Here is a 17,980-nt window from a genome sequence, read left to right on the forward strand (position 1 = left end):
TAAGCTTCCCTCCCATCCAGAGACCCCCTTCTCTCTGAGTCCCTCTCTTATGAACAGAGAAGCCCATGGTCCACAAGCTGCAGAGGCCCAGTGGGGAAGGAGCCTCAGTCCAGCTTCAGTGAAGCCTCTGAGCCTTCTTCTCACTCCCCACCCAGCTCCAAGCCCTGGGTGACCCTTAGATCCCAAAGATGAGGTTAGGGCACAAGGACTACCAGTTGGAGGGATGGAGACAGTCCTTTCCAACTGGTACGGGGACCACAGCTGTGGGAGTGCTCCAGGACATTCCACTCACCTCTCTCCCAGCCTCAGGGGTGACACAATGGGGGAGAGAGAGCCCAAGTGTCCCTGGCAGAGCATGCAAGGCTACAACCTCCTCTGTGCCTGCACTCATGGGCATCAGAGGTGCAGGGGTAAACAGGAAGACGGAGTCCATCTCTTCCCCTCTCCAGCTCATAGGGCCCTGATCTTCAGACCCTTGCCCTTGAGCGTGAGAGTCTCCTTTTAAGCTTTACCCCTGTCCTCAGAGTCCTTTGGGTCCCCATATTTGGGCCTCCCTCTGGCCTGAGGTGACAGAGTAGGCAACAGATGGGTAGAAAACCACTAGGCAGCTCCAGTCCCAAGGAGACCCCCACTCTGCTTACCAGGGAGCTCTTGCCTAAACCCAGGATTCCATGCATGACAGGGCAAAGAGCTGGGGACTCAAAATGAAGGGAGCCTACGCCCCTTAGGGTGAGCCAGGGTCTCCCAACTGATGAGATAGAGGCCATGGGGGACCTGAGCAAGAGAGAGGAACCAGGACTTCCCTGGTAGCACAGTGGTTAAGACTCCATGCTCCCAATGCAGCGGGCCCGGGTTCAATCCCTGGTCAGGGAACTAGCTCCCACATGCATGCCACAACTAAGAGTTTGCATGCCACAACTAAAGAGCCCACGTGCCGCAACTAAGGAGCCTGCCTGCTGCAACTAAGACCCGGCATAACCAAATAAATAAATAAATATTTTTAAAAAAAAGAGAGAGAGAGGAACCACCACAGTGCATGTCCCGGGCTCAGTCACCCTGATACTCCAGTTATCCACACCAGCAGAGCCCAGCGGCCCCCTCAGCACTGAGGGCACGGGGGAGGGATAGTACAAGGAGGAAGCTGTTCTCCTTCTCTGGTGGAGCCTGCCCCTCTAGTGGGTATTGTACAGTGGCCTTGACGAGTATAAATAGCCTGAGCAGTCTGCACCTCGAAGCTGGTGCCTTGAAAGTGTGGAGCTGAGGCCTTGCTGCTGGCTCATCTCTTTCAAGGCTGCAAGAGCAATGCTGGTAGGATTGGGGGGAAGGGGAGCAAGTCTCCACGACTTATCAGTGGCGGGGGTGTGGCGGGGGGAGTTGAGGGAAGGCTGCAGGTGGAGCAGGGAGCCCTGGAGTGGGGTTAGGGCCTGGGGAATGGGACAGACAGACTGGGCAATAGGAGAAGCCAACCTGGCTGCTGCATATCTGGGTATTCAACCCACCCCTCTCGGTTCCATCCAAAAGTCCCCAGGACCCTGTAACCTGGATTTGGGCCTGGCCTCCCCTTCCTGTTCTCTGGAGCCTTCTTGCTGACTCAACCCCTTTCCAGCCTCAGGGTCTTTGCAAGTGCTGTTCACTCTGCCAAAAACTCTCTTCCCCCGACCGCTTCTGGCACAGTTCCCACCTGACAAAGTCTCAGCAAAAATGTCACCTACTGGGGTGGTTTCCCTTACCTCTCTATTCATGTGTCTAAGGCTGTCCTCCATTCCCTCAAAGCAGCCTGTCTTTTTCTTTCATAGCATTTACCACAATTTGTAATTAAATATTTATTTGTTCACTTACTGATTTAAGGGCCAGTGGTCACCACCGAGTCCCCTGTGCCCAGCAGCCAGTCACACAGCAGACACTCCATAAATACTCACTGCATCAGGGATCCCCTCAGTGGTCCCCACTGGGGAGTGAGAGACCAATGTGCCTTGCAGCCCTCCTGTGCCCCTGAAGGTTAAGGGGCAGGGACGGGGACAGGGCAGAGGCCAGCCCAGAGGCAGCTTGGGGTTAACTCCCACCGCTATGCAGGTCCAACCCCCCGAGACCTGCCTGGGGCTCAGGTCACGTGGGCCTTGGTGGCTCTGAGAGGGGCTGGGCCACCTATGTTCCTGTGCACTGGCGGGGATGGCGACTATTACAAGGGCATGTCTGCCTTGTCAGAGGCACCAGGGCCCATGTTCACGTAGGCCACAGGCAGCTGCACGTAGTGGTCCCCTCGCAACGTGGCCACCAAGCATTCCACGTCCCCTGCCAGTGCTCCAAAGGTGGGTCGTGCTGCAGGGTCTGCAGCCCAGCAGTGCTGCATTACTGCGTACCTACCGGGTAGAGGAAAACATGAGGGGCACAGTGCACCCCTACCCAGAGATTCTGGGCTATCCACCTGCTGTTAGCCCCCTGGTGGGCCACATGGGATGGACAGCGGGTGACAGGGCCTGGTGCCTTGCATCAGCCAATTAGGGGCAGCTCTTCTTGTTATGATTGCCTTCCCACCCTGGCAGAGTTCAAATTGCCTCAGGGGTTGCGAGGCTGGACTCCTGTGTCCTGTGACCTGGGCTATGTGATCTTGAGCAAGTTCCTTAACCTGTCTGTGCCTCTGGAGTCTTCTCTAATCACAGAGCTATTGGGGCATAAAGTGAGAGGATGCCTATGAAGTTCTTAGCTTAGGGCCCAGCTCACAAGCTATCATGGTTATCATCACGTCTTCTAGGAAGGAAGCCCAGGTCCAGTGAAATGGGGATTAAAAGCCCTGAGATGTGTGGGGCAGCTCATGGCACCATGGATTCCAAGCAGAGTTTCTCTAGGTTTGTCTGTTGGGTCCTAATACATGACCCTTTATCTTGGAAATGTCATCCCTGCCTTAAATGATACTAAAAGTGACCTACACACAGTAATCTCGTGTAATTCTCAGACCTCTGAAGGTGGTACTGTTATCATTCCAACTTTGCAGATGAGGAAACTGAAGCCCAGAGAGAAGGGACTTCCCCTAGTATGGAGGATGCTATGGTATGCCACCTAGTTTCCCCCCTTCATTCTCCCTGTGACTTCTGATGGCTCTTGGCTGAGGCCCCCTCTAGGAACTGCCCTAGGCAGAAAAGAAATGCCTCCTCCAAGCTCACACTCCTTCCACAGGGGCATCTGTAAGCAGTGACGAATGAATGTCTGGAGCAAAGACCTGGGCCCCTTGGTCTCAATTTCAGAAAACTCTGAAGGGCCATCCCAATTCCAGGGGTCCCCAGGGGATGGACTGCAGCCTCTGTTGCATCTGCATCACAGTCCAACTTCTCCCCCTACCTAGTCCTGCTTCCCTCGCCCCCAACCTACCAATAAACCCCCTGCATGTAAACCTCCATCTCAGAATCTGCTTCAGGGAGGCTGACCCGGAGGCAGATAGGCAGTGAAGTTAATTTCCCTTACTTTGAACCAGGTTCATTAGTGAAATAAATAATAAAAAGCAAAATCAAGGCAGGCAGGGCTGTGAGGAAGGGTTACTCATACCCTTCTGGAGCACAAGCTGAGTGAGACAGTAATCATCAACCACCTTTACCTATGACCTGGTTCTTCCTGTTCTAACCTCAAAGACCTCAGCACGGCTAAGGCATGCATGCTGCTTATGAAGCTGAACCACCCGACAGGCACTGATGAAACACAGCTGCTGCCATGCCTCTGGGAACAGGGAATCTGAAACTATATCCAATGAAAAAAAAAATTCTAATCTGGAGACGTGGAGGGAGCTAGTGTGAGAGCTAATGGAACCTTTCCTTGAGGTTAAGTAAGTGGAAAAGATGGAAAACAGCCCCTCTTGGTGGTGTGAGGGGAGAGGAGTGCTGGGAAATCAAATCACTGGCCTCAACCCAGACTCTGAGTTGGGAATGGTGTTACCATGGCAACCGTGATATCCCTCCAGCACCAAGACTTGAACGGTGGTGGAACCACAGATGAGGAAACTGAGGTCCAGAGAGGGTCCCTTTCTAGGTCAGTCAGAGAGCCAGGCAAGAACTCTGTGTCTCCAGCCCGCTCCTCCCCTCCTTGTCTCTGGGGCCCAGCTCCCTCCCCATTACCATTTCCACATACTCACAGAGAATCAGGGCAATACTCAGGCTGGGGCAGGCGCCGACCCTGGGCCAGGAAGTGCATGAGGTCAAAAGGGTCGATGTGGGGGTACGGTGGAGCACCCCGTGTCAGCAGTTCCCATAAGAGGACGCCAAACGACCACTGTGGGAGGGGACAGGTGAAGGGACTGAGCTCTCGCCCTGGGGGGGACAGGTGGGCCCCCCCAGGTCCTCTACCTCCCAGAGCCCTCTAGCTGGAAATGAGGGGCTCGACCCCTCAGTCAGAGCCCATTCCTCAATACCTCACAAGCATCTTCCCTCTGTCCCCGCCCACCACCAGAGCCATCCAGAGCTGGGGATGGGCAGGGCCTGGATTGTCTGTGAGGAGCCAATGAGTTCACAGCCTCCTCTTGCCCTGACAGCTGCCCAGAGGTGGGCGAATGGGCTGTGGGGCTGCCCAGCGTGGGGATTCCCTGGGCTCATCACCATTCGGAGATCAATGGGCAAGGCCAAGTGTTCTCTGAGGCCATGTGGACTCTGGGGCAGGTGGGGCCTAACCACGTCGGACTTGGTGGTGAATCTGTAGGTCTGCAGGCTCTCTAGCGCCATCCATTTGACAGGTAGGCGAGCATGGCGGTGCTGTTGGACACTGTAGTACTCCTTGTCCAGGACTTCGCGGGCCAGACCAAAGTCAGCCACCTTGACTGTGAATGACTCATCCAGCCTGGGAGGGGAGAATCACACTCAGGACTGGCCCCCACCAGGCCCTGAACCCACCTGTTTCAGGCCCTTACAAGGTTTCTGAGCCACAGTGTCTGACTCAAGTCTGCGTTGGGCAGACAGGAAAACTGAAGCCCAGAGAGGGAAGGACATGCCCAGAGAGGGAAGGACATGCCCAGGGCTGCACAGCAAGGACTGGAGCATGGGCCCTCTCTGAGGCACCTTTAGCTGCACGCCCTGGTGCTCTGCCCCTTGGCTTCACCCCAACCTCACTATGGCTGCTCACATGCAGTTCCGAGCAGCCAGGTCCCGGTGCACAAACTTCTGCTCTGCCAGGTACGCCATGCCGCGGGCCACCTGCAGGCCGAAGCTGATGAGGTCCTTCACTGTGGGGCTCTAGGGGCACAGGTGGGTCAGTAGGCGAGGACGGAGCAGCTCCATCCCCAGCTGTTGCCCAAGCCCCCCAATCCAGGGCCAGCTGAGCACTGACCCGCTGGGGTGAGCGGATGAATTGGAGCAGGTCTCCGTGGCGCATATAAGGCAGCAGCACGCGGGGCAGCCCTTCAGGTGGCAGCATGATACCAATGAGAGCCATCACATTTGGGTGGTGCAGACTGCGCATGAGCAGCCCCTCACGCAGGAAGGCCTCCACCTCCTGCACCTCCGTGATGCCTGCAGAGAGGCTGGAGTCAGGCCCAGGGCAGGGAGGCCCTTTACAAGGGTCAGATGGGGAAACAGAGAAGAAAGGTCTCCTGCTCAAGGTCACTCAGCGAAGTGGTAGCACAGCAGGGACGAGTATCCTCCCAGCCTCTGCTCCACTTACGACTCAGCGACTTGATGGCACAGTGGATTTGATTCTGGGCCTCGTCTGTGTATTCTCCATGGTAAACAACTCCAAAATGACCTGATGAGGGAGAGACAGTGAGAGGGGCCCCAGTGCCCAGGGCTCACACCACACGCTCCCACTGGCAACCAGACCTCAGAGCCCCAACTGGCCAACCTGACATTAAAAACAAGCAGCAGCCTCATGATGGCAGAGCCTGCAGCCCTCCCACACCCACTTAATCTGCACCAGAACCCACGGAAGACAGAATTCCTATTTCACAGATGAGCAAATGGAGGCTCAGAGTCCTGCCCAACTATCCCTTGAGCCCCAACCCCACCCGGCCTGGCCCGCATACCTTTGCCAATGACTCGGTCAGTGTGGGTGACTACCCGCTCGTGGGGAATCAGTACATCCTTGACCTCGGCCAGGAGCGCAGAGTTCAGATCCCCAAGCTGGATGGACTCTTTCCGCAGCAGTGGGACATGGGACCCATCCCCGTTGCCTGAGAAGGATGCTCTGTGGACCTGAGCGGTGGAATCCCGGCCATCAATGGCAGGGGCTGCTGAGGAAGAGAGGGAATGAGGCGCTGGTGGAGCAGAGAGTATGGTCCCAACTTCTAACACCTCCACCATCTCACCAAGGCCATTTCTATAGTCAGAGCTTGAGCGGAGCAGAGGCAGAGGCATGGCTCCAGTGGTGCGGTCCAGGGATGCCAAGTCATCCAGGTTCGGAGAAAGGACTGTGGAAAAATGGCTCCAGGTAGCCAGCCACTCCAAGCTCCTAGAGGCTGACCCCTACCCAGGAGGTGTGGGCAGACCCCTAAGGCCTGGGCAGAGAGAGGATATAGGGACTTGGAGATGTCAGAGTTTGGGGGTGGGGCTGGGTCAGGATGGGAGTGGAGAGCTCACCTAGCTGTTTTCTCTGGTGGTAACTGAAGACCAGTATGGTGGCCAGTACAGCCACAAGCAGGAGCAGGGCCAGTAGGACACCAAGGAGTGTGCTCTGTGGGACCCCTTCCAGACCTGGCCGCACTACCTTGCCCAAGATGTGACACCCATCATCCACGCAGACCTGGGGGCAGGTGGCAGCTCAGGCCCAGCCTGTAGGTCCTCAACCCATGTTTCCCATAGAGGGCCAGCTGAGCTGCCTACCTGCAGTGGAGCACCGTCCTTGCCAAGTTGCAGGGAGGGGGGAAGGGGGCAGACAATCACATCCCCCCGCAGCTCATGCTGGCAGCTCTCACCACCCACGGTCACGTTCACATCCACACAATCAGCCACAGCGCCCAGCCCAATGTACTGCAGAGACAGTCGTGAGGGCTGGCCATTGCCCCCATCTCTTTCGGGCAGGCTGCAGCCTTAACCCTCCACTGTCCCCACCCCCTATCCCCCCCACTTACCTCAAACTTAATGGCATGCTCCTCAGGCTTCAATGGGACCAGGTCCATGCTGGGTGGGTGAGGTGGGGGCAGGAAGCGAAAGCCAGGCAGTGTGAAGCCAGCAGCTCCATCCCCCTGGGCACTCAGGTTCCCCGTCACCCACCCCTGCGGTCCTCGGACCACGTATTCGGGCAGGCGGCACCAGTGCTGCTCCGGGAGCTGCCCCTCACACTGCTGGGTACATGCGAGAGTGGTTAGCCCAGTATCCTACCTACAGCCACCCCAGACCCCTCAGCCCAGCATGGGCTGGGGCTGGAACTCAGGGGACTGGTGTGGCCTTCCTCCCTCCTGGCCAGTGCCCACTCGGCAGCTACCAGTGCCCACTCACCCTATTCTCCACTGCCCTGCGCCCATCATGGAATGACAGCACGAGGTGCCACACTGAAGTCAGATGCTGGCCATGGATGGTGACGTGGGAGCCACTGTGGAGGAGAGCAGGGTGGTGGACTTGGGGTGCTCTCCAAGGCTGGATCCCTCATTCTTAGGAGACCAGAGTGGGCAAGGAGGTGGCACTTACGTGTAGCCACAGTTGGGGCTGATACCCAGCATGATGGGGTCTTCCTGGTAGTGGAAGTTCCAGGAGCCAGGCACTTCGGCGCCCCCCACCTGCAGGCGAATGGGAACGCGGGCGGTAGCAGCCCCGGGGGGTGTGGTACATAAAAGTTGCCCCTCGCTGACCCTGCAGAACAGGGGGATTAGGCTCAGGGGCACCCTCCATGTGATGGCTAGGCCCGACTCCTCCAGGGCCCCGCTGACCCCTCCCAGTTCCTCTGTTGGTCATCCCAACTTGCCCGTACTCCATGGGTCTGTCTGAAGATAGGGTGGTCCCAGAAAGGCCTCCAAGAAGTCAGGGAGGGAACAGGTTCCCCCCACAACCTTGGCTGCAGCCAGTGGACTCTGTAATGGGCTCTCTTGCCATCCCAAACCACCTCTGGGCTGGAGGGAGCAGCAGACACTTCTTCCTGGACCTGTTCCCTACACTGAGTGACTGAGCCCTCCTCCCCCTGCCCTGTCGGGGATCCAAGCCCCACCTGGTGAGGGCTCCCCTATGTGGGACCCTGTGGCCTCCCATCCCCTTTCCCACTGGCACTTACCGTTTCAGCAGGCACTCGGTCCCATTGACCAGCACAGCCCGGCTGGTGCCAACAGACAGGCCTTGGCCTTCAAGGGTGAGGCAGGTACCCCCTGCCCGTGGACCAAAGAGGGGTTGTACTGCTGTCAGCATGGGTTCCTAAGAGGGCATGGAGGTGGCTTAGCTTGGAGCAGGAGGCACTCCACTCCAAACTCTTCCCTGCCCGAACTGCCCAGCTGGCCAAGGGCACAAACAAGGAAAGGTGGCCTCACCATGAAAGAGAAGCCTCGCAGCATGGAGGTGCCGTCTACCCGGAAGTGCTTGCCCAGTGGCATGTTGTTCACAGTGAGGCTGACGTTGGCAGGCCCGGCTTCCTGCGTGCCCAAGGGCTCCAGTTCACACTCAAGCTCCTCTACAAAGTCCTTCCGGGGTACTTGGCTGGGACATCAGGGGAACTCAAGGTCAGGCAGGGGTCACACAGGCCTGGTTGCATGCCCACCACAAATCACAGGTCTCATCTGAGCTTGAAGATAGCATCTCTCTATCCATGGCTTCATCCAGGGTCGGCAGGATCTGACGGGGCAGTGACTAGCTTTGCCATGACTCAACAGACAGGTAGGGCATATGTAGGCTCAAGAAGGGACTGAGATGTCCCCCCAGACAGAAAGCAACCAGAGCTACTACAGCTTGCCTCATACCTCCTTGCCCCATACAAGCAGAGGACAGGGTCTCACAGGGAAGGGGCTGCTTGGTTATCCCCATCAGGGATAGAAAGGGCAGGGACCAAGTCGTACCTGAGGTTTGAGTTGCCTTTGAGCAGCAGTCGGCAGGGACTTTGACCCACAGTGACCTGATGGGTGCCCTCAGGCACCAGACCAGGAGGATGCAGGTAGAAGTTGGAGCCACACAGGGTCAGTCTCGTGCTGCCCCTTAGGGGTCCACTGTGGGGGCTGAACTGAGAGGGGAGGAGAAGATAGCCTGAGTCCCTTTATGGGTCAGGACTCTCAGCCCTGTCTGCTTTCCCCTAAATTTTCTGCCACACTCCTTGCCTGCCCCACACTCCAGTCACTCTAGGTCACTTGCTTGTCCTCACTCAATACTTTTCTGCCTCTAAGTCTTTGCATGTGCCATCCCCTCTGCCAAGAATACCCTCCTTGGGACTTCCCTGGTGGCGCGGTGGTTAAGAATCCGCCTGCCAATTCAGGAGACACGGGTTCAATTCCTGGTCCAGGAAGATCCCACACGCCTCGGAGCAACTAAGCCCGTGCACCACAACTCCTGAGCCTGCGTTCTAGAGCCCGCGAGCCACAACTACTGAAGCCCACGTGCCCTGGAGCCCGTGCTCCGCAACAAGAGAAACCACCGCAATGAGAAGCACATGCACCGAAATGAAGAGTAGCCCCCGCTCACCGCAACTAGAGAAAGCCCATGCGCAGCAACGAAGACCCAATGCAGCCAAAATAAGTAAATAAATAAATTTATTAAAAATAAAAAAAAAGAATGTCCTCCCTGTAAATACTGAAGATATCCCAGCCCTGAGGAAGATCATGGTTAAGACCTGCTGACCCCCACCCCAGGCCCAGTTTGTCCCACACTTACCTGTGCCCTGCCAGGCAAGCCATACCTTAGTAAGCTCGGGTGGGCAATGGTCCTGTTGCCAGGAGCCAGGACACTCCTTCTGCCGGCCGCACATGCCCCCACACCATCCACAGCCCATGAAACGCTGTGCCCTCAGGCAACGCCCACAGGTGAGGAAGTGGCGGCAGCCAGGGCCCTGGATAGGTACCTGGAAAACCTTGGACAGACAGGTGGCTCAGGGGTGGCTGAAGGCGGAGACTAAGCCCCTTAGACTCCCTGGTCCTACTGTAGATCAGGGTGGGGGGACCTGTGTGTCAATGCCTCCTTGGATCTGATGGAGAAGCTGTGCTCCCAACAGCCCAGCCCCGGGCCCTACCCTGCCCACCTTACCTGGTCCCCAGAGGCAAAGAGCAGGTGGTCCCCAAGGCGACTGACATCCCGATGCACAGGCTGCCCATTGCTGCCCAGTGAGAAGTTGGACACGTACAGCAAGTAGTTGAGAGACCTGGCCAGCTCCACCTGGGACAGGTCGGCTGTGAGCAAAATGGGGACAGGGATCCCGGGACAAGGGGCCGTGGAGATGAGGGACCTACCTGCAGGATGCGCCCGTCGGCTGTGCCCATGTGGGCCACTGTGACATTGTCGAGACGTGTCACGTGCAATGCAGTGACCTGCGCTGGTCCTAACAGCCCGTTGAATAGGTCCACCCGTAAGAGGCTGCTGCTGACCAGCAGAGGGAAGTGGCGGCAGCTGGTTTTGGGGCTGGGAGCCACCAGGCCAGGCTGGGGAGGGTCAGGGCAGGAGTCAGGACTCATCTCCATGAACTGACCCCTTGGGGTTTCTGTCAGTGACCACAGCAGCCTAAACTCCCACCCCTCACCTGGCCTGGCTGGAGAAGGCCCCAGTCCCGCCAGTTACCCCACCGCCTCCATGGGGCTCTCAGATGTAGCAAGGCCAGGGAAGAAGGCCAAGGCTGGAACAGTGGCTCCCCCTACACCTTGCCCTACCCTGCCATGGCCATTCTGATAATGAGTTACTGAGTTTTACAGAGCCAACCCCATTCTGTCCTCACAGCCACGCTGTAGAGTGGGTTGTCTCATCACCCCCATTTTACAGATAAGGAAACTGACTCAGAGAGGTTTGTTCACCTGTCAAAGGCCTTATCGCCTCTCAGGAGACGAGCCAGGTCGGAAGTCTGAGTTCCTGACCAGAATCCTCTCCTGCCCCCTGCTGGTCCTGCCCTGCACTTCAACAAACCCTGTCCCCTCTTCAGGCTTCAGTCTCTCCACCTGCTCACGGGGCTGAACTCTGAGGTTAACTGGCCAGCACGGGGTTGGTAACATCGTCTTTCTCCTTGAGACGCCAAAGGTCTTCCTGTACCTCCAGCTGCTACCTGTACCTCATTCAGGGTACAGGAGGGATAAACCAAGGCCTGAAGGCCCGGGTAACAGGAGACACTAATTTCTCCCCTGCTCTTAGCAGGAGGGTGTTTGGGGGACACTCAGTGCCCCAGTGCAGAGCTGTGGAAGCTTCTGGGAAACCAGGCAGTGAGGGTATGGATGCAGGGTATTGGAGCTGGGTGCAAGGTGCAGGCAGGGCTCTGTGGCCCAGTAGCTTGGGACCCTCCCTTGCCAGCCCTAAGGGTACTCCTCAAAGCTGATGGGAGGCCCCTATCAGACTAAGTATGCTTAACCCAGTCCTGAGACCTCAGTGCTGATTATAAGTCTTGGGAACAAGACCTCAGCATAGAGCTGGGCCCTGACTCCACACACTGGGTCTATAGGGTGGGTGGGTGGGGACTGGTACTCTGTCCTCACTGGAGGTGAGTAAAAGTCCTGGCCCTAGCAGGAAGCCAGCCAGGTGTTTTCAGTATGACTCAGGGACAGGTGGGGCTGTGGGGTGGAAAAGAGGCCCTACCCTGGTCAGAGCTGCACCGCTGCCTGTTTGCCCCTGGGCTCCAGGGCTTTAGCTCTGGATTTCCAGGGTTGTCTGGATTTCCAGGCTCCAGCCTCCTGAAAAGACTTAAGTATCCAGTGCCCCATAGAGGAGGGTGACTCCGCCAGACTCAAACCCCATCTGAACCCATGGAGGGCAGGTACCAGCTCTGAGCCCCTCAGGCTTCGTGAAGGCAGCCAAGATGAGCACACAGTGGGTTTCTTCCTGGAGGCTGCATGCCCAGTCACTGGACAAACACTGTACAGGCTGGTTCACACACTGCCTGGGGTCCTAACCAGCCTGTGGGCAGGGCCTGAGATTAGTCCTTTTGGAGCCTTGCACTGCCAAGTCGTGCTGGGTGTCTTCTGATCCCCTGACCACTAGCCAAGTCAGGGAGAGGTTCTGACTCCCCAGAAAGAAGGAGAGGAGGGCAGTCAGGGCTGCCCAGATCCAGACTAGGGATCTCAACCCCTAGGGCCTCCTCAACCCAGAGGGAGTCAGTTGAAGGAGGGAGGCAGAAGATCCCCCCACCCCTCATTGTGTGTAAATTCTCTCCCACCACTGGGGCATCAATCAGAGCGAAAGGAGTCAGTGAAGAATGTCACAGCAAGGCCAGAGCCACTGGGCAGCCAAAGACTCAGAGAGCAGTGACTGTGGGTTAGCTCCCTGAAAGGCCACTTGTCCAATGCCATTTGTTTGTTCATTCACCCCATTTCCTTGGCTTAATCTCTTGTAATGTAGGGTGGGACTGTTTCAATGGCTTCAAGGGATAAGTTTTGGGTTTGTCCTCAGGGAAGCATTTGAAGGAACGTCCTCTTAGTCTCTGCTCTGGCTCCCTGACACCATGGCTGAAGAGGACCTGGGTAGGGTCTGCAGGAAGGAGCACCTAGTTCAGCATAGGCTGGGAGACCTCCTGCCTGGGGTGAAAAGGGCCCCAACTATGGTGAAAGTCTGGGACTCTTACGTGGTGAACCAAATCCAACCAGCCCCTCCTAGGCCTTTATTCATCCCCAGATGTTTAGTTGCTTGCACAAGACCTGGGTGAGCCTCCTGGAATTTACTAGAGCCAAGCCACCCTCTCACTATGTCCTGAATCCTCCCCCAATCACCCCATGGAGAACAATCAGGGATGAGTGGGTCAGGAAACCCCAAGGCATGCAGGCTCCCTGACAAGCCCCCAACTTCCAAGGCCCGGAAGGCTCTCTGCAACAGGTAGAGGGGAGCATTCTCTGACAACTCCTGCCCCACCCTCTTGAGAAAGCAGAGCAAAACAAGTATTCCCACAGGGAAAGCGAAAACGTGTTGGTGAGTAGATGTGAGTCTGGGTGAATTTGTGAGTATCTGCCTGTGGGGGGGGGAGGGCGCTGTTTTTTGTGTATCCCTAAGGGTATATGTGGTGGGCAGGTAGGAAGGGACAACCATCATTGTACCCAGAGTTTGGAAGTGTGCCTGGTAGAGAGACAGTTATGATGTAATCCAATTTTCACATAACAAGGGAAATTACCTAAAAAAGCAAGGGGCCACGGTAAGTGAGAGGGTGAAAGAACAAAATGGTGTAGCAACGGGGTCTAGCCTGGCTGGGAGATGAGCTTCCAGTGTGGCCTTTGTTTGGCTGAGTCCCTCACACCACCCCCTAAGAAATTGGGTGGAAGAGAAAACTTCTCCCTGCCTGCCCTCCCCGTCCCAGACCCTCTCAGTGCTGGAAGAGAAGCATGTGCACACTGCTCACAAGTGAGGGCCCTTTCTTTCTGCTCACCGGGTCAGGGCAAAAACTGGGCAACTGGAAGAAGTCGAGGCCTCGCCGGAGGCCAGGGTGGACAGGAGGCTCACAACAGCGCTCCACACCCTGCTCGATGAGAGTGTCCAGCAAGTCTACAGGGAACGCACAGACGACAGAGTTGGGATCCACACCTGGGCCGCTGTCTCTGCTAGCCGAGAAGACCCCGAATAGCACTTCCTGGCCCTCGGCTATGCTCAGCTCAGTGGCCAGTCGCCCGCCCACTGGAGCAGCGTGGGCCGCCCGCAGCACCGGGTAGGGATGCGCGCCCTCATGGGCCGCACGTCGCCGGCGTTTAGGTGCAAAACGGCAGTCGAGGACCAGCTCGCGGTAGTCGGCCAGGTCAGTCTCGACAGCGCTGAGCCGTGCCAGGCGCGTGTGTAAGGCGCCAGGAGCGTCTACCACGTTGGCTGGCTGCACAGTCAGGAAATAGACGAAGGCTCCTGCACGGAAACTGTACACGTATTCGATGCGGTAGGAAGCCAGGTGCTCAGGCACCACTGACAGTGCTGCAAAGCCTGGTGCAAATCCTGAGGCGTCAGCCTTGAGGCGCCGGATGGACACTGAGCGTGGGCTGAAGCTGGCGGCCACCGCCGAGTCCAGTGAGGATGCCATGTAGAAGTAGGAGGCATGGCCCTGCTCAACCACGGTCACGAGGGTGCCCAGCGGGCTGGCCACACAGTCGGGACAGTCCTCCGGATGATTGTGGTGTGCCGAGAAAAGGCAGACTGGTGGCGCCAGGTGCAGGGCTGTCCCGCCGGGCTCTATCTCATGCAGGAAGCAGCGTCCCCGAAGGCTAGAGCCACAACTGATCAGTGCGGGCAGCACCGGCTCCAGCACCAGAACCTGCGCATCTGTGTCTCCCGGTGGGCCGTGGGGGCCTGGGCCACAGGCTGCACATGTCTGGCAGCCAGGGGCCCCAGCAGGGCCTGTGGCCAGGCTCTCAACTGGCTGCAGATCAGGCCCAAGCACATGCAGGCGATTGCGTGTGGCCACGAACACAGCACTCCCTTCCCTGCCGCCCTCGTAGGTTGCCACAGCCTGTACCGGCCGGCCGGCAGAGAAGCTGGGTACCAAGTACTCCACGTCAAAGTCGCGGGAGGCAGCATAGGGGATGCGCGGGCACTGCCAGTACCCTCCCGTCTTGGGCACCGCTGGTAGCTGCGGCAGCGGCAGCAGCAGCAGTAGTAACAGGAAGGGTTGCAATGGCGGCGGGTGGAGCTCCATCGAGGCCCAGATGGGGCCCCGCGGAGGTTCCTGCAGGCCCGGGCCTGGCTGGGAGCCGACGAGAAGTCTGGGTTCGGTCGAGCGCCGGTCCTGGGAGCCCTGGAGCACCGACCACACCGGGACTCCTGAGATGCCCACCGCCTTCTCCTGCCCTCGGGTCTGAGCACCTGGCGCGGGCGGACACACACGCAGAGAGGCCGCCCCACCTGTTGCCCCAGCTGCCGTTCCCAGCCGGTGCTTGGAGCAAAGTCTGTCTGAGTGCCAGGGGTGGGGCGGGCGGAGCCAGGGTGTGGGGGCGGGGCTGTGGGCGGGGCCTGCTCTATGCCTGGCCTAGCCCAGCCCTTCTGCCTGTTCGACTTTCCCGGCCCTCGGAAGCCTGGGTCCTACACCTACACTTGGTCCCCTTTTTCTCAGTGGCCTGTGGGTGGGTGTGCATGGAGTGGCCTGGAGAGAGGTTAAGTAGATCTGAGCTGTCCTGTCCCGCCCCCCACGACCGACTGGGCAAAGTGAGGGTGGGTATTGCTCCAGCGCATTTGAGGACCACCTGGCCTATTTCTTCTCTTAGCGCCAGGATACAGCAACATCCTCAGACACTCGTTCCGGGCAGGGCCTGGGGGACCCACCGTGTGGGGAACAGAGGCCAGGAATGTGTGGAGAACCAGAGGGGAGGTGTGGAGAGACCCCAGGAGTGGCACTAGCCTCTGTGGGCAGGGACTATCCCTCTGTGGGCCTGCCCTGGGCTGACAGCGACAGGATGGTGTCAGGATGGTGCATTGCATCCTGCCTGCCCAGGGCAGGTGGGATTTATAAGATGGGGCTAGCCCTGTTGGCTGGACGTTAGAGTCAGAGGAGAAGCAACTTATGTGGAGGCCCAATCCTAGCTCTGGTCTGTCCACTGCTGCCTCAGTAGGTGGAAGCTGTAGGATGGGGACAATAAAACACAAAATGTTGGCCTTCATTCCTGGCTCTGCTCCAGGGCCTCCCTGATATGAGGGAAACATGGGCTTTGGCTCTCAGGGCACCTCTAACCTGCTCTGTAAGCCATGCTGGGCCTCAGCCTCTCAGTCTCTGAAATGAGGGTGTAGTTCTAACTAGGTGGTTACCCAGAGTTCTCTCTCCAGGCTGTGATATGTGCGGGGCAGGGGTAGGGGAGTCAACTAGGTCTGCTCTTGCCATCTCTCAGCATCTGCTCCTTGGTAACTGGCTCCCCCCAACACTGGAAGGGGGCCCTGGGGGACATCCTTAGCCTGACATCCCCTTCAGTCAGGTGAGCCTGGACCCTGGAGGGAGGGAAAGCATCACAGGGTGGCCCAAGGCTGAGGTCTGAGGGACCTGTGAACTGTGAGTCCCAGAGCTTTGGAGGGTAACGGGTGGGGGTGGGGAGAGGAGCCCTCAGCCCAACAGGATTCATCCTGACCTTACGAATATCTCCTCTACTCACCATCCAGCCCAAACTCCTTGTTCTTCCTTCCAGGAACACCCTTTTCCCTTCCTTCTCTTGCAACTTAGGTGGCATCTCCTCCAGGAAGCCTACCTGATCCAGGCGGTGACAAGTCCATTTTGTGGGTCCCACAGACCCTGTGCTACACCTACCCCAGCACAGTTTACTCTGGATACCTGACTCCCCCCCATCCCCCATTCCTAATGCTGGACTCCCCTACCCCTTCCAGGCTGGAGCTTAATGAGCATCTGGTGACAGGGTGGAAACAGCACCGGGGGCGGCCACACCCAGTGCTGGGAGGATACCATGCCTGAGGCAACATAAAAGGCACTCCCTTCGCTAACCAGAATTGGCCCGGAAATGAATAAACACACATCAGAAATTATGGCACCATTCCTGTGTTCCTCAGTCAACATGTCTAAAGATAGTCATGCAGGGCAAAACTGATAGGAAACATTCCCTGCCCGGCGCTGAGACATGGGTTCTTGTGACCCCTATTCTGCCTCAGGACATTGGGAGAGACTTCTAGGGGTTGGGAGGAAACTTGAGGGGTCCTCCCCGTTCACCTGTTTTGGGGGTGGGTGTGCAGCAGTCAACAGTTGGTTCTCTGCTGCCATCATGTGGCCAAGCTGTTGGCTGCCCCCAGGCTGGCATCTCCTCTGAGGTAGCCTTGGTCTTTGACAGCAGGCATCCAGAGTGCCCCTTCCTCCCTCCTCATCTGCTTGGTCTATGGGAAGGGGGCAGGCAAGCCATGTGGGGGAAGTCAGCTAATGGAGCCTTGCAGTGCCGAATACAAGCGCTTTCTCAAGGTGAATTCACAAGGCCTGGCCCACGTTCAGCTAAGGACCTACCCCACTGCCCTTGCATTTGTCACCTTGAAGGAGTGTTAGCCACTTTGCTCTCTTTGGGCTCTCACTCCCCTCTGAACACTACTCCAGAGAACTAGTGCCAGCCTCTTTCTCCAATGCAAAGAAATCATCCTAGTGACAGCAGGGGGACCTCTGTAACCACAGTATGACCATGTCACTCTGCAGCTTTAAAACATTCTGTGGCTCCCCACTGCCAGACTTTTACCTGGAGTTTGAGAACCCTAGGCTTTAAAGACTCCTCCAGCTTCACTGTTACCCAGTCGGACAAGGTTCTTTACCATACCAGGTTTCATACCAGGTTCATCCCTTTGCACATGCTCGTTGCTCCACTAGGAACACCTTTCCTGTTTGCCTGTTGTCCCTTCCTTGCTCCCCAAACAGGTAAACCCCGCACTCCTAGGTGCCTACTGTCCTAGGTATACACACTTATCTAATTGTGACTATCTCTTCCCACCCCCACCCAGAATAGGTGCTGAACGGCAAGAAGCTGGAAGCCCTACAGGGATCAGGGTAGCCAGCAGGGACACCTGGAGGCTGACCGCTGAACAGAAGAACACCGGTAGCAGTCAGAGACAGCTAGCCTGGCATCACCCTGGCCCCAAAGGCAGTGGTTTGGTGCACTTTCCAGGATTCAGGGAAGGAACAGAAACAGCAAGCAGACAGAAAAGAGACCCAGGGCATGTGGGCAGTGTGAGCAGCACCCACCAAGCCTGTGGCTGCTCCATAGGGGCTTTGGGGTCTGGGCAGGTGGCCTGCTGCCACACTCATTCTAATGTGATCTGGGGTGGGGCCAAGGGCAGGGGCTGTGCTGCCATTTCCTGGGACAGGAAGTGACTCATTCCAGTGCATCCTTGGCCTACGCCACCTACACAGACACATTCTCCAACATGGGTTGGTTTTAGTGGCAGAGTATCTTGGTCTAGCACTCAGAGACTGCATGAAGGTGATTCACTGTATAGTCTGAAGACCATATTCCATGGACACTATTCTCCCAAACACTTCC

General features: G+C 57.4%; 1 protein-coding gene across 3 annotated transcripts; it reads right to left on the reverse strand.

Annotated features, from left to right (window-relative positions):
• Positions 1 to 1,889: 1,889 nt before the first annotated feature.
• MST1R (macrophage stimulating 1 receptor) lies at positions 1,890 to 14,813 on the reverse strand. 3 transcript variants are annotated; one of them, XM_059937637.1, is made up of 20 exons: positions 13,420 to 14,813; positions 10,322 to 10,510; positions 10,119 to 10,247; positions 9,775 to 9,945; positions 8,945 to 9,105; positions 8,423 to 8,588; positions 8,173 to 8,309; positions 7,596 to 7,757; positions 7,407 to 7,500; positions 7,040 to 7,249; positions 6,792 to 6,938; positions 6,549 to 6,711; positions 6,278 to 6,379; positions 5,996 to 6,202; positions 5,638 to 5,718; positions 5,305 to 5,486; positions 5,101 to 5,210; positions 4,653 to 4,818; positions 4,121 to 4,257; positions 1,890 to 2,360 (listed from the first exon to the last, which is right to left on the reverse strand). In XM_059937637.1, the coding sequence occupies exons 1-20, from the start codon at positions 14,665 to 14,667 to the stop codon at positions 2,180 to 2,182; spliced, it is 4,143 nt and encodes a 1,380-aa protein (XP_059793620.1). In that variant the 5' UTR covers positions 14,668 to 14,813; the 3' UTR covers positions 1,890 to 2,179. The 3 variants fall into 3 exon arrangements, with proteins under 3 accessions (XP_059793620.1, XP_059793621.1, XP_059793622.1); XM_059937638.1 differs by lacking the exon at positions 6,792 to 6,938; XM_059937639.1 differs by lacking the exons at positions 10,119 to 10,247; positions 10,322 to 10,510.
• Between the last annotated feature and the right edge of the window lie 3,167 nt (positions 14,814 to 17,980).

Source organism: Balaenoptera ricei, chromosome 11 (assembly GCF_028023285.1).
Source record: "Balaenoptera ricei isolate mBalRic1 chromosome 11, mBalRic1.hap2, whole genome shotgun sequence".
NCBI lineage: Eukaryota > Metazoa > Chordata > Mammalia > Artiodactyla > Balaenopteridae > Balaenoptera > Balaenoptera ricei.

Excerpts from the sequence above, each read along its gene's own strand:
- MST1R (XM_059937637.1), bottom strand. The coding sequence starts at position 14,667 with ATGGAGCTCCACCCGCCGCCATTGCAACCCTTCCTGTTACTACTGCTG. Across the intron at positions 7,758-8,172 it reads ACCGAGTGCCTGCTGAAACG|GGTCAGCGAGGGGCAACTTT; the intron begins GTAAGTGCCAGT and ends CCTGTTCTGCAG. Across the intron at positions 6,712-6,791 it reads AGGACGGTGCTCCACTGCAG|GTCTGCGTGGATGATGGGTG; the intron begins GTAGGCAGCTCA and ends ACCTGCCCCCAG.